We start from the raw sequence: 15153 nt of genomic DNA on the forward strand, positions 1-15153 counted from the left end.
GTAAAAACTATATGACGACATATATGTGGATATATATATAGTTAACATGATATTATGATAAGTAAACATATCATTAAGTATATTAACAATGAACTACATATGTAAAAGCAAGACTACTAACTTAATGATTTTGAAACGAGACATATATGTAACGATTATCGTTGTAACGACATTTAATGTATATATATCATATTAAGAGATATTCATACATCATATTATCATGATAATATAATAATTTATAATCTCATTTGATATTATAAACATTGGGTTAACAACATTTAACAAGATCGTTAACCTAAAGGTTTCAAAACAACACTTACATGTAACGACTAACGATGACTTAACGACTCAGTTAAAATGTATATACATGTAGTGTTTTAATATGTATTCATACACTTTTGAAAGACTTCAAGACACTTATCAAAATACCTCTACTTAACAAAAATGCTTACAATTACATCCTCGTTCAATTTCATCAACAATTCTACTCGTATGTACCCGTATTTGTACTCGTACAATACACAGCTTTTAGATGTATGTACTATTGGTATATACACTCCAATGATCAGCTCTTAGCAGCCCATGTGAGTCACCTAACACATGTGGGAACCATCATTTGGCAACTAGCATGAAATATCTCATAAAATTACAAAAATATGAGTAATCATTCATGATTTATTTACATGAAAATAAAATTACATATCCTTTATATCTAATCCATACACCAACGACCAAAAACACCTACAAACACTTTCATTCTTCAATTTTCTTCATCTAATTGATCTCTCTCAAGTTCTATCTTCAAGTTCTAAGTGTTCTTCATAAATTCTACAAGTTCTAGTTTCATAAAATCAAGAATACTTCCAAGTTTGCTAGCTTACTTCCAATCTTGTAGAGTGATCATCCAACCTCAAGAAATCTTTCTTATTTACAGTAAGATTTCTTTATAATACAAGGTAATACTCATATTCAAACTTTGATTCAATTTCTATAACTATAACAATCTTATTTCGAGTGGAAATCTTACTTGAACTTGTTTTTCGTGTCATGATTCTGCTTCAAGACCTTTCAAGCCATCCAAGGATCCTTTGAAGCTAGATCTATTTTTCTCATTTTCAGTAGCTTTATCCAGAAAACTTGAGGTAGTAATGATGTTCATAACATCATTCGATTCATACATATAAAGCTATCTTATTCGATGTTTTAAACTTGTAATCACTAGAACATAGTTTAGTTAATTCTAAACTTGTTAATAAACAAAAGTTAATCCTTCTAACTTGACTTTTAAAATCAACTAAACACATGTTCTATATCTATATGATATGCTAACTTAATGATTTAAAACCTGGAAACACGAAGAACACTGTAAAATCGGACATACGCCGTCGTAGTAACACCGCGGGCTGTTTTGGGTTAGTTAATTAAAAACAATGATAAACTTTGATTTAAAAGTTTTTCTTCTGGGAAAATGATTTTTCTTATGAACATTAAACTATATCCAAAAATCATGGTTAAACTCAAAGTGGATGTATGTTTTCTAAAATGGTCATCTAGACGTCGTTCTTTCGACTGAAATGACTACCTTTACAAAAACGACTTGTAACTTATATTTCTGACTATAAACCTATACTTTTTATGTTTAGATTCATAAAATAGAGTTCAATATAAAACCATAGCAATTTGATTCACTCAAAACGGATTTAAAATGAAGAAGTTATGGGTAAAACAAGATTGGATAATTTTTCTTGTTGTAGCAACGTGAAAATTGGTAACAAATCTAATATATATGTATTATATATGTATTCTAATATATTATGTAATCTTGGGATACCATAGACACGTATGCAAAAGTTTTGACATATCATATCGACCCATGTGTATATATTATTTGGAACAACCATAGACACTCTATATGCAGTAATGAGGGAGTTAGCTATACAGGGTTGAGGTTGATTCCAAAAATATATATACTTTGAGTTGTGATCTAGCCTGAGACGTGTATACACTGGGTCGTGGATTGATTCAAGATAATATATATCAATTTTTTTCTGTACATCTAACGTTGGACAACTAGTTGTAGGTTACTAACGAGGACAGCTGACTTAATAAACTTAAAACATCAAAATGTATTAAAAGTGTTGTAAATGTATTTTGAATATACTTTGATATATATGTACATATTTGTTATAGGTTCGTGAATCGACCAGTGGCCAAGTCTTACTTCCCGACGAAGTAAAAATCCGTGAAAGTGAGTTATAGTCCCACTTTTAAAATCTAATATTTTTGGGATGAGAATACATGCAGGTTTTATAAATGATTTACAAAATAGACACAAGTACGTGAAACTACATTCTATGGTTGAATTATCGAAATCGAATATGCCCCTTTTTATTAAGTCTGGTAATCTAAGAATTAGGGAACAGACACCCTAATTGACGCGAATCCTAAAGATAGATCTATTGGGCCTAACAAACCCCATCCAAAGTACCGGATGCTTTAGTACTTCAAAATTTATATCATATCCGAAGGGTGTCCCGGAATGATGGGGATATTCTAATATATGCATATTGTTAATGTCGATTACCAGGTGTTCACCATATGAATGATTTTTATCTCTATGTATGGGATGCGTATTGAAATATGAAATCTTGTGGTTTATTGTTACGATTTGATATATATATATATATAGGTTAAACCTATAACTCACCAACATTTTTGTTGACGTTTAAAGCATGTTTATTCTCAGGTGAATACTAAGAGCTTCCGCCGTTGCATACTAAAATAAAGACAAGATTTTGAGTCCATGTTTGTATGATATTGTGTAAAAACTGCATTCAAGAAACATATGTCGATGTAATATATTTCTATTGTAAACCATTATGTAATGGTCGTGTGTAAACAGTATATTTTAGATTATCATTATTTGATAATCTACGTAATGCTTTTGAAACCTTTATGGATAAAATAAAGGTCATGGTTGTTTTAAAAATGAATGCAGTCTTTGAAAAACGTCTCATATAGAGGTCAAAACCTCGCAACGAAATCAATTACTATGGAACGTTTATAATCAATATGAACGGGACATTTCACAACTGGTGTGCCTCAGTCAAACTTGCGTTGTATCCGATAGACTTCTCCTACCAAAAGGTAACACAGATAGTGTACTCTGAATCGGGGTTCGCGACTTCCCAATAACAGAGCCGATAACTACGTTCTATTATTTAGAAAAACGATTGAGTTTAAATCATAATTGAAAAGCATCTCAACAACATACACAAATCATAACATTATTTCGGCATTATAACTAACCACATCATGGTATACACTAAAGATAACTACTCGCTAATCATGGTAACAATATCACAAATCATAATAATGGAAAACATTATGTAAAGACAAAGGATAGAAGTACCAGTAGATTAAATGAGTTCTGAATACAAAAGTGATAACTTCAAACTCTAGACCACTCCTAATACAATCTTTGGCATTCTTCTCTAGGTACTAAATTTCCCGCACGGAGTCGAAGACCTTGAAAGTATGACTAATTATTATAAAAAGAGATAGAGAAGTGAATTGAAGTGTGTGAAAAATGGATGACAAATGGCCTCATTTTATACTTGAATTTTTGGTTGGAGCTGAATGGCAGGCCATTTGGCAGGCCAGTGGGCAAGCTGTTTTATGTGGCAGATACCAGAGGCAAGCCGTTTCTGGTAGCCAGTGTCAAACCAATTGGCAAGCCGGCGTGGCACATGGCAAGCCGGTGGGTAGGTCGGTGCTGACCCCTGGTCTTGATGTTTGCTTGGATCGTTTTGCTCGTTCTTGGGATCGTAACTTGGTTTCCGGGGTCGTAACTTGTATTTCACCATTTTCGCTTTAGAATCTTCGTTTTAGCTCCGATTCTCTTGATTTTTTTTGCACCGTGTTCGTAATTGCTTGATCTTCACTTAACCAACAAAGCGAATATTTTTGCGATAAAGCTTGGAACTTTATTGTTTTTGGGCCTCAATACCGGAATGAAAATGTGACTTTTTAACCGATATCAGAATCTTTCAGGACCAGCTGCTTTAGAACTCTCACAATTCAATACTGTTTCTGTGATTTCTTCCATGGTTATCTTGCAATCCATTATTCTTTGATTAGTTTCATTTAATGTGAAAACTGGGTTAGGGACTTCAACTGGATGTGATCGAATAGAAGTAGCAAATTTACACCTGAAAAATTCATAAAAAGCTTGCTTAACGTTAGATAGGTTGTCATCCCAAATACCATTAACCGGCACTCCTTTTATTGTATGATTATTCCGGTGATGTTTCAGTAAACTATGAAATAATTTAGAGTTTTCGTCCCCTTCCACACTCCAGTTAACCCAGGTTTTTTGGACAATATCCATTTCCTCAGTTTTGGAGATACACTCGAGCTTGTGGAACAAGTTACAACGTTCTTCGATTTGGGCTGTCGTTGCTGAAAGTTGATCAATCTGAGTACCTATGCTTGCTAGTTTATCTCTAATTTCCTTCTTCCTGTTTTCATCTTGTGACTTCCTGTTGTTGTTCAAAATTTTAATCTTCGATTTGAGACACTTAAGTTTCTCATGTAACGATCTGTTGTTACCCCGTGAAGAAACCATATTCTTTACCACATCATTGAATCCGTCAACCGACATCCAAGAGTGAAAAAACTTGAATGGGAGAGGCCCGAAATCTAACTTTAAGCTATGAAAGATAAGGGGAATGTGGTCTGACCAACCCCATATCTAAAGCGACAAGTTTTAAATCAGGTACAGAATCAACAACACCAAGAGAGACCAAAACCCTGTCTAGACGACTCATTTTGGTAGCCTTTTTGTTAATCCAAGTGAATATTCCGCTTACATAAAGGAATATCAATAAGCTGCGTGTCACCATAAATTCGTTGAAAACTGCTGCCTCATTAGGATTGTAGACCGAACCATAATGTTCACCTTCTTTACGTACCTCATTTATGTACCCAAATACAACATACTCCCCTTGATTATCGTTAATAAATTCCTTCAAATGGTTCCAGAACGCTATCTTATCTCAAGAATGTTGGGGGGCATAAACGTTTATCATGTAATAAGTAGCATTAGAACTCGACGATTTGCCTTTAACTATGACAAAGTTATCGTAAAACCAAATTTGATCCTTAGTGAAGAAATTAGGATCTCATAACGATAAAATTCCACCCAATTGACCTTTTACTGAGCTATACGCATAATCAAACGAATAATTATCCCACAGTGATTTTATCCGAAATGACTCCAAGCGAGTCATCTTTGTTTCTTGTACTCATAGAAAATGAACGTTGTTAATGTAACACAATTCTTTTACCCATCTTATATTTTGCCGCTTCTTTGAGCCACAGATATTCATGGACAAAAGCTTCATAGATCCACCATTAAACCCCCAGTTAGCACCAAAAGTTTCGTGAATCTGTTACAAACTTCATCCTCTTTTATTCCTCTATTACCTTTAATTTTGTTGAACCATCATTCGCTGAAAAAAGATGTCTTAGTGTGTCCAGGTTCATCATCAGTAACATGTTTGGATCGAAAGGAGCTTGTGTTTAAATTTTCACCCATTTTATGAACCGGAACATTCAATGTATCACTCTTTACTTTGTTCACAGAAGGAGAATTCAATGAATCAGGCACATATTTAATATCCTTATCATCATTCAGCATGTTGTTGTCAATCTTAAAATCTTCTTATACCTCATAACCAGAAGGGATGGATGATTTTGTTTCCACTGAATTATCATCTTCCTCTAACTCTACTTTCCAACTCCTAACTTTCTTCAGAAACACCTCGTAATCTACCTCGTGAATCATAACCGTGATTCTCTCAACAATACGATCTTTCTATTTGATTGCATTGCAAACTTTCCTCAAACATAGATTTACCCAATAAGCTTGTGATATGGCCGAAACGGACGGTTTTATTTATGCGGTGTCGTTAGGTCGCAAAACGTCAGGATCAGTTACCAAAAGGGATTAATGGTTTTATTATTTATAGCATAATGATAGCATAAGTTAATTTAGAGAAGATATTCAACATAAAATAAACATTTATAACGGATAGACAAGCATGCAAGATGAAAGCAACTTAAAGTAACAAAGTAACTTTATTAAATTAATGAATGTGTTCACCGTCTACAGACGAGATCTGGAACATTACAAGTGCTGACATTCTCTCGACCGCTCCGAGTACAATCTTCGGTGTTCGCCTCCGGGTACTTAATTTCCCGCTTGGAGGTGAGAAGCCCTTGAAAGCTTCTAGTGAGAGAAAGTGTATTGTAGTGAGAGAGTGTGAAGAGGTGTGTGGAAAATGGATGACAAATGCGCTTTAAATAGACTTGATTTTGACTGGAAAACGGATGGTAGGCCGTATGGCCAGGCCGTTTGCAAGGGCAAGCTGTTTTCTTAGGCCGTTTGCATGGCAGGCCGTATGGCACCCTGGTTTTGCTATTTTGCTTGGATCGCTTTGTTTGTTCCCGGGATCGTAACTTGGTTTCTGGGGTCGTAACTTGTCTTTCACCGTTTTTGCTCTAGAATCTTCGTTTTAGCACCAATTCTCTTGATTCTTTCTGCAATGTCTTTGTAATCTTGAAATCTACAAAATCAACCGACAAAGTATTATTTTGACGATAAAGCTCCGAACTTTATTATTTTTGGGCCTTAATATGAAGGTAAAAATAAGATGTTTTAGCCAATATAAGCTTGCTAATGATACGCGTACCTCTGCGCATAACGCATCGTGCGTATCACATGCTGATTGCACGTATGACATGCCTCGCAATATGTCTATTGCGTGCATTCGGTAAACTCTTGCTTAGCGAATAAGTAAGATGGCTAACGAAGCATATCTTATCCTTAAATAACTGAAATCTTATTCCTAACTATAATGATGGTATTGATACAGGAGGATCTAGAATCATTTAAGGATACATCTAGGGTTAAGGTTTAGCTATAAATATAACCCTAAACCTAACTCATTGATCATCGAATAACAATTAACATTTTCTGTATTACTCGATTAGATTGCATCCAGAATATACTTTACGGTAACAGGTATGTTCATTATGAACTGTAACCCTACGAAACCACCCAAGTGGCCATTATTGCGGCTAAACCATTAATGGTGAACTAAGTTGTTAATCACCCTTTCGTAGATCTTCATCTCAATAAGGGTTATCTACGGTAACCGTTGACCGGAGATTAACACTATCATGTTTTTAAACACTCACACATGGCACTCAACATACGATCAGTCCTCTGTGATAGATTTATGTTTGATCAAATGGCGCCATCCGTGGGACCATAACTGGAACTGCATAAGAAGTTTGTTTGTTACGAACGATTGACTTTCAAGCTTCTGATCTTTTTATGGTTTGTTCCTATAACAGGTACTAAGCTATGGGAGGTGGAAACAAGTCTGGTAAAGATCAGTCCCGTCATCAGGCATGCGGCCCGACCGGACCAAAAAAACCAAGAGAAAACACCTACTTCACAAAAGAAACCTGATGCGGGGACAGACAAGTCCTCTGAGAAAGCAACAAAGTCGTCAGCCATCGTTCCACCAGTATTCGAAGAGGTTCCACCTAAGAAACCTACGTATTGGATGTCGGGTGATGAGGACGATGAAGAATACGAAGAAGCTGGATATGAGAAGGAAACCCCAGTTACTACAGTGGGGTCCATCCCGATATATTCAACGCCGAAGTCAACAGTTAATACTAGGCATATAATGACACCTGTAAGTGCATGTGAGTGGTTGTACAAGGAAAATATCAAGCTCAGTGAGCCGACGAATGTTAAAACTCCACTTGATAATGTGCGCTTCCCGTGAGATACCTCGACGATTCCAAAGCTTTCTACTTTCTTTACCCCAGGCGGCTCATCCGAGCGCTCCCACAATTCTCCGGGTGAGGAGCGAAAGAAAAGTCAGGAGAGTCTGCTCAACATCTTGGCTGGAGCTGCGTCAGATGAGTACGCCCAAGCATTCATCATGCCTAACCGAGGCGAAGAAATCTTAAACAAATTTTATGCTAGGATGATGGGTCATAAAGTTATACCTTTTATGGAGGTCGCACCTGTTAATGAAAAGTTCGCACCTCATATCGCTAATTATGTACCCGCGTCCTCACCGGTTATCCCGTTAACTATGGGATGGTATGATGGAATGATAGATCTCGATGACTTTTACAAAGATATGAAGGGACTGCATGCGCGCAAGCGTGGAATGATGAAGTCAAGTGTCTTGAATTTCAATCCTTACTTCAAGGTGTTGCAAGGGAGTGGTTCAACAATTTGCCATCCCACTCGTCATCTCGTATAGTGATCTTCGCGCCCATTTTCTGCTAAATTTCTATAACATGTGCGCTCGGAAGAGGATGCATATAGAATGTCATGATATTAGGTAGGGGCAAGAGAATCTCTTGGCCAGTTTATTGATCGCTATACAAAGGAAGTGTCTAAGATGGCAGGTTTTCCAGAAAGCCAAAAAGTGTCCGGGTTTATTCATTGGCTCTGCAGGGAAAGGCACCTTACTCTATGGAAGCGCCTGCGCATGAAGGTCCCCGACACTTTAGTAGAGGCAATTAAAGAAGCGTACGAGCATATGCGTGCGAGGGAAGATACCAATCGGCATGGTACAAAGTATCATGATGGGAAAAGTGGCAAAGATGACGATTCTCATCAGGGGTCCACCGGTGGGTCGAAGCGCAAAAATGAAAATTATGGCCAGGGTTCTGGCTCGTCAAAGCATAACAATAAGTTTCAAAGATCAAACGATGGAGCCGATCAAGGGAAGGGGCACTTCTCAAACCATAACTTTGCAATTATGCGCAAGTTGAATAAAACACCGAAAGAAATCTTGGCCACTGAACCTATTTGCTTAACGTTTTCTGAGCATGGTAAGATGTCAGATTATGCCAGGCGTGATAAGTCAAAGTTCTATGAGTTTCATAATGATTATGGCCATGAAATCGATTAGTGTAAATCCTTCATTGAAAAAGTTATAGAATGCCTCAGGAGAGGCGAGCTCAACTATTTGAAACCTACGAAGAAGCAGTGATCTTCTTCGCAGAGTCAAGCTCCTGATAAAGGTGCCCTAAGTTCAAAAACGAATACCGACAAGAGCGCCGATAAAATGATCAACATGATGCATGCTTGGCACACGGGACAAAGGTGAAAAGCCGAGCAGTTAGAGGAGTGGGAGATAGAACCGATATCCTTCCCGTCCATGCAGATTGTAAATCCGTCACACGCACCGATTATTATTAAGGGGTGCGTTGTTGACTGTGGATATAATGTTAAGAGATTAAATGTTGATACGGGTAGCAGCGTTGATGTTATGTACGAGCACTTCTTCAAGCAGCTACCTGAGGAGATCAAATCAAAATTATGTGCGCCAACGACTGTGCTCTCTGGGTTTTCTGGGGAGTCAGCATGGCCATTGGGGTGTATTGAACTCAAATTGGAATTAGCAGATGATAATGATCCCTCTCGCTGTCGAGCTGTGCCAATTGAATTTTTCATGGTACGCTCTTATTCTTGTTACAATACGCTTCTGGGAAGATTTACTTTAAAAAAGTTTGGCGCGGTGCCTTCAACAGTTCATGGTATGATAAAATTCCCTACCAAGCAAGGAATAGCAACCATCCGGACGGAGTCTGGAAGGCGCTTTGTGCATCCATCACACCACCGGAATCGCTTCCTACCATTGATGAACAAATATGAAGCTGCTCTATTGTCGTCAATCCAAAGCACCCAGACAAGTAAATTCAGATCAGGGGCAGCTTATCCAACGAAGTTAAAGTCAAATTGCGGAACATGCTGATAACCAATATGGTTGTTTTCGCATCGAGTGAAGAGGACATGATAGGAGTACTCGTGAAATAGCAGAGCACAAGTTAAATGCTAGCCCAAGTCTAACTCCAGTGCGATAGAAGAAAAGGCCTATGGCCCCGGAAAGAAGCGAGTGGTTGCGAATGGAGGTAGGAAAGCTAGTAAATGCAAACATACTCAGGGAGGTGCACTATCAAACTTGGGTAGCAAATATTGTCTTAGTCAAGAAAGCCAATGGTTCATGGCGCATGTGTGTTGATTTCAAGGATATTAACAAAGCATGCCCCAAAGACAACTATCCTCTTCTGGAGATAGATTGGAAAGTCGAATCATTATCTGGGTTCAGATTTAAATGTTTATTGGATGCGTATAAGGGGTATCATCAGATTCAGATGGTGAGGGCTGATGAGGATAAGACTACGTTCCATACATATCAAGGGATCTATTGTTACACAAATATGCCCTTCGGACTGAAGAATGCGGACGCGACCTATCAGTGGGTGGTCGATGCTGCGTTCAAAGATCAAATCGGTAGGAACCTTGAAGCTTATGTTAATGATTTAGTTATCAAAAACAATACGGAAGTGCAACTGCTGGATGATATCCTTGAAATGTTCAACTCTCTGCGCAAAATCAACATGAAACTTAACCCCACAAAGTGCAGCTTTGGGGAAGAAGAGGGAAAAATTTTGGGGCACATAGTAACCCCAAGAGGGATCCGTGCAAATCCCAAGAAAATTGAAGCGGTGGAACAGATGCAGTCGTCGAAATCCAGAAAAGAAGTTCAAAGTCTGACGGGAAAATTATCGACACTAACACGCTTCCTGTCAAAAGCAGCAAAGAGGTCCTTGCCATTCTTTCAGACTTTAAAGAACTCATTGAAAAAATTAGACTTCAAGTGGACAGAGGAGGCTGAGAAAGATTTTCTAGAGATGAAGGCGCTTTTGATAGAACTGCCTAATTTAACCGCGCCTGTGGCAGGAGAGACATTGATGATGTATCTTGCGACTTCGAAGGAGCCCATAAAATTTTCTTTTTCTTTTTCTACACTCTTTTTCTTTCTCATTTCTACTCTCTAGTTTTTAGGACATAGAATTTTCTTTATCTTTTTTAAAACTTCGACGAGAAAAATTATTTTAAGCAGTTAAATTGATAGAAATCCAAAATTTTTTGGTTCATAGTAATAGTTGGATTTGTTAGTGGCGAGTTGTGGACTTCCGATTTAAAGAGTCCTGGCTACCTGTTGCATCTATTTACTATTCGAAACGTGGGTAAAATCAGAAAAGTCTATTAATTTGATAGCTTATATAATTTTTATCTTTTATAACTAATAGGATATTCAGTGAATGCACCGAGCAAAACGTTCACCACCTTTCATACGTTCACCACCTGTAACTCGATCAAGACATCTAGCCAATATCGTCGCCGTTGATTTTTCTTTAAAATAATCATCTAGTCGACCAAGTACTCCAATTCAAATTTCCGATAATCCATTTTTTGAACCCGACCTCACAATTGAGAATCCGGAGAATATTCAAGGACAATTCAGAGATGCTGAACCACTAATCATTCCTTCGGAACCACAAATTACTCATCCAGAGATTGTCGAGGAAGAAACCATTAAATCAGAATCCTCTAGTGATTCTGATTCAACAAATTCAATTATGGAAGTAACAGAACCTCTAAGTATGGAAGACCGAATGAGAGCCACACGTACGGGCCAAGGTCACGCCATTATTAAGCAAGATATTAATGCGCCAGATTATGAAATCAAAGGACAAATCCTACACATGGTAACTAATCAATGCCAATATAGTGGTATGCCAAAAGAAGATCCAAACGAACATCTTCAAACCTTTAATAGGATCTGTACTCTATTTAAAATCAGAGAAGTCGAGCATGAACAGATCTATCTCATGTTGTTTCCCTGGACTTTAAAGGGAGAAGCCAAAGATTTGTTAGAATCGTTACCTGAAGGGGCAATTGACACATGGGATGTCTTAGTTGAAAAATTTCTTAAAAGATTCTTTCCGGCATCTAAAGCCGTGAGACTTCAAGGAGAAATTGTTACGTTTGCGCAAAAGTCAAATGAAACATTATATGAGGCGTGGACAAGATTCGAAAAGTTGTTGAGAGGATGTCCTCAGCACGGTTTAGACACTTATCAAATAGTACAAATATTCTACCAAGGTGTTGATGTTGCTACACGAAAAGACATCGACACAGCAGCTGGTGGTTCCATTATGAAGAAAACCGCAACCGAAGCTCACAAGATTATTTATAACACAGCCTCCCACTCACATGAGTGGCACCAGGAAAAAGATATCTTTCGTTCATCTAAAGCGGCTAGAGCCGATTCTAGCCATGACTTTGATTCCGTTTCCGCAAAAATAGATGCTTTCGAGAGACGAATGGAAAAGATGAATAAAGATATTCACGCAATACGGATCAGTTGTGAGCAATGCGGTGGACCACACTTAACAAAAGATTGTCACATTGAACAAATGATGGAACAACGAGAGAATGTTTCCTACATGAACCAAAGGCCGGGAAATAATTATCAAAATAATTATCAACCACCAAGGCCAAACTTTAATCGAAATCAAAACATTATTTACAATCCAAATGGACCCAACAATAACTCGTACAACCAACAAGGTCCGAATAACTAACCAACTCAAAACAACACTTTCAATCAACAAAAACCTAGCTTGTATAAACTACCAAAATAAATCGAAGAGAAAAAGTTAAATCTGAAAGAAATGATGGCAAAGCTAATGAAATCTTAAACACAATTTATTACATCTCAAACCCAAACGAATGAGAGGTTTGATCAGTCATTAAGAACTCAACAAGCTTCCATTTTGAATCTAGAAAAACACGTAGGTACTCTTGCTAGCATGATGAGTGAGAGGGAACATGGAAAGCTACCGAGTAATACTGAAGTAAATCCTCGGAATGAGAATGTTAATATGGTGTCAACAAATTCTAAAAAATCAGCACCAGAAGATGGGAAGATTTTAGATGTGAGTAACAATGAAGAAGTTACACCACCACCACCACCCGAGTATGTAAAGCCAGTGGTGGCACCATACAGACCACCCATCCTGTTTCCAAGAAAAGGAGTTGAGTATGAGCAAATGATAGGTAATAAAGATTGTGATACCTCTGGAAAGAAGAAGAAGAATAAGAAAGTGCAAGAAACAAAAACCGTAAAAGTAAACCCGGTGAAGAGAGTTCCACCGAAACCTCCACTCAGGTTGGATGATCCGGGTGAATTTATTGTTCCTTGTCTACTTAGTGATTGTGTCATGTATGATGCACTAGCAGATTTAGGTGCGAGTGTGAGTGTCATGCCTCTTTCATTATATAAGAGATTAGGAGTAGGTGAGTTAAGTCCAACGAAAATGATTGTTAGACTCTTTGATCAAAACATTAAGCACCCAGTTGGAATTGCTGACAACTTACCCGTTCAAGTAGGTAATTTAACCTTTCTAGTCGAATTTATTGTCATTGACATAGAAGAGGAATCAAACATTCCTCTAATTTTAGGTCGACCATTTTTAGCGTCCACCGAGGCGTTCATTAATGTAAGAGAGGGTAGAATGACACTTAGTGATGGTGACAAATCGATCACCTTTATGAGTCGAAAGTCTAAATCTCCACCAACCAAAACTGTTGAACCAATAAAAATGATCGATGAGAAGCATATTGTTTTACCAACTCCAACGGTAGTGCTCAACAATAATAAAACGCCTAAGTGTGGGGAAGATGAAGTAACACCTAATGATGACTTGATAACAAAGAACCCCGTTGTTGATGACCCCGTTATTAATAGTTCAATGAAGAAACTTATTAAACGGATTCGTGATGCTAGAACCAAGGGGAACTTTAAGTTATGTAACCGGTTAGTATCCAATCTATCGCCTAAAGAAAAGGCGAAACTAGTTGAAGTTGTGGATATTACACAGGAATCCGACCAATGGATTAAAGCAAAAGTCACAGATATTGATAATGCTAAAAACGAACATATATTTCATAGCATTATCCCTCAAGAAAGACAAGCTTTTAGTTTCAATTATTCTATTTACAAGTGATATTCGTTTAAATAATAAAAGGTGAAGACAAAAGACAGATTCGACGATTTGAAGACGCAAATGACCAAAAAGCTAAAAAGTACAAAGTACAATTCAAGTGGTTCAATTTATTGATGAGAAACGTCTCAAAATTACAAAAGTACAAGCCGCAAAACGCAAAGTACAAGATATTAAATTATACGAAAAGGCGTTCGAAAATCCAAAACCGAGACATGAACCAACTTTCAACGCTCGACGCAACGGAGCTGAAAGTACAAGTAAACTATGCACAAGAATATAATATAATATTTAAATAATTCATAATAAGAATAATAATAAATAATAAAAAGTTGTTAATTGAGCATAGTTAAAGGGTCATAAGTGAAAATTTCAAATCAATAATTCGCAACGAGATATTATTGATTCAACTTTGAATGGTAGCCAGCTAACATTCCACCTACAACAGTATCAATCATTTGCCTATAAAAGCAAGGCACGGAGTAATGAAGAAACTACACCTTTTTATTTTCCTTTCTCATATCATATACGATATATATATATATATATATATATATATATATATATATATATATATATATATATATATATATATATATATATATATATATATATATTTTATTTTTTTTTTATAATTATAATTTTAATTTAAGTTTAATAATAATTGGGTTATTATAAGAATGTTTTACGGGTTTTAAATCGAAACTCTGTCCGTGTAACGCTACGCTATAAATAATCATTGTAAGTTTTGTTCTTCTTTTTAAATTAATGTCTCATAACTAAGTTATCATTATGCTTATTTAAGCCGAAGTAATCGTGATGTTGGGCTAAATATTAAAATTGGGTAATTGGGCTTTGGACCATAATTGGGGTTTGAACAAAAGACCGACACTTGTGGAAATTAGACTATGGGTTATTAATGGGCTTTATATTTGTTTAACTAAATGATAGTTCGTTAATTTAATATAAAGATTTACAATTTGACGTATCTATAAATAACCACATACACTCGATCGGATACGATGGGCGGGATATTTATAAGTACTAATAATTGTTCATTTGACCGGACACGGGGATGGATTAATAGTCAATGGACTCATTAAAACAGGGGTGGATTACATACAAGGAAAATTGGTGTAATTGTTAACAAAGTATTAAAACCTTGTTACAGTTTAAGTCCTCAATTAGTTGGAA

General features: G+C 36.7%; 1 protein-coding gene and 1 non-coding gene across 2 annotated transcripts; both read right to left on the minus strand.

The window, feature by feature from the left end:
- Window positions 1–4039: 4039 nt before the first annotated feature.
- Window positions 4040–4663, minus strand: LOC139860128 (uncharacterized). The gene has a single exon (XM_071848903.1). The coding sequence runs from the start codon at window positions 4661–4663 to the stop codon at window positions 4040–4042; it is 624 nt and encodes a 207-aa protein (XP_071705004.1).
- A 7250-nt stretch (window positions 4664–11913) lies between these two features.
- On the minus strand, window positions 11914–12020 carry LOC139860886 (small nucleolar RNA R71). The gene has a single exon (XR_011763510.1). It is a non-coding gene; the product is annotated as a small nucleolar RNA R71 (small nucleolar RNA).
- Between the last annotated feature and the right edge of the window lie 3133 nt (window positions 12021–15153).

The sequence above is a fragment of the Rutidosis leptorrhynchoides genome, chromosome 7 (assembly GCF_046630445.1).
Source record: "Rutidosis leptorrhynchoides isolate AG116_Rl617_1_P2 chromosome 7, CSIRO_AGI_Rlap_v1, whole genome shotgun sequence".
Lineage (NCBI taxonomy): Eukaryota > Viridiplantae > Streptophyta > Magnoliopsida > Asterales > Asteraceae > Rutidosis > Rutidosis leptorrhynchoides.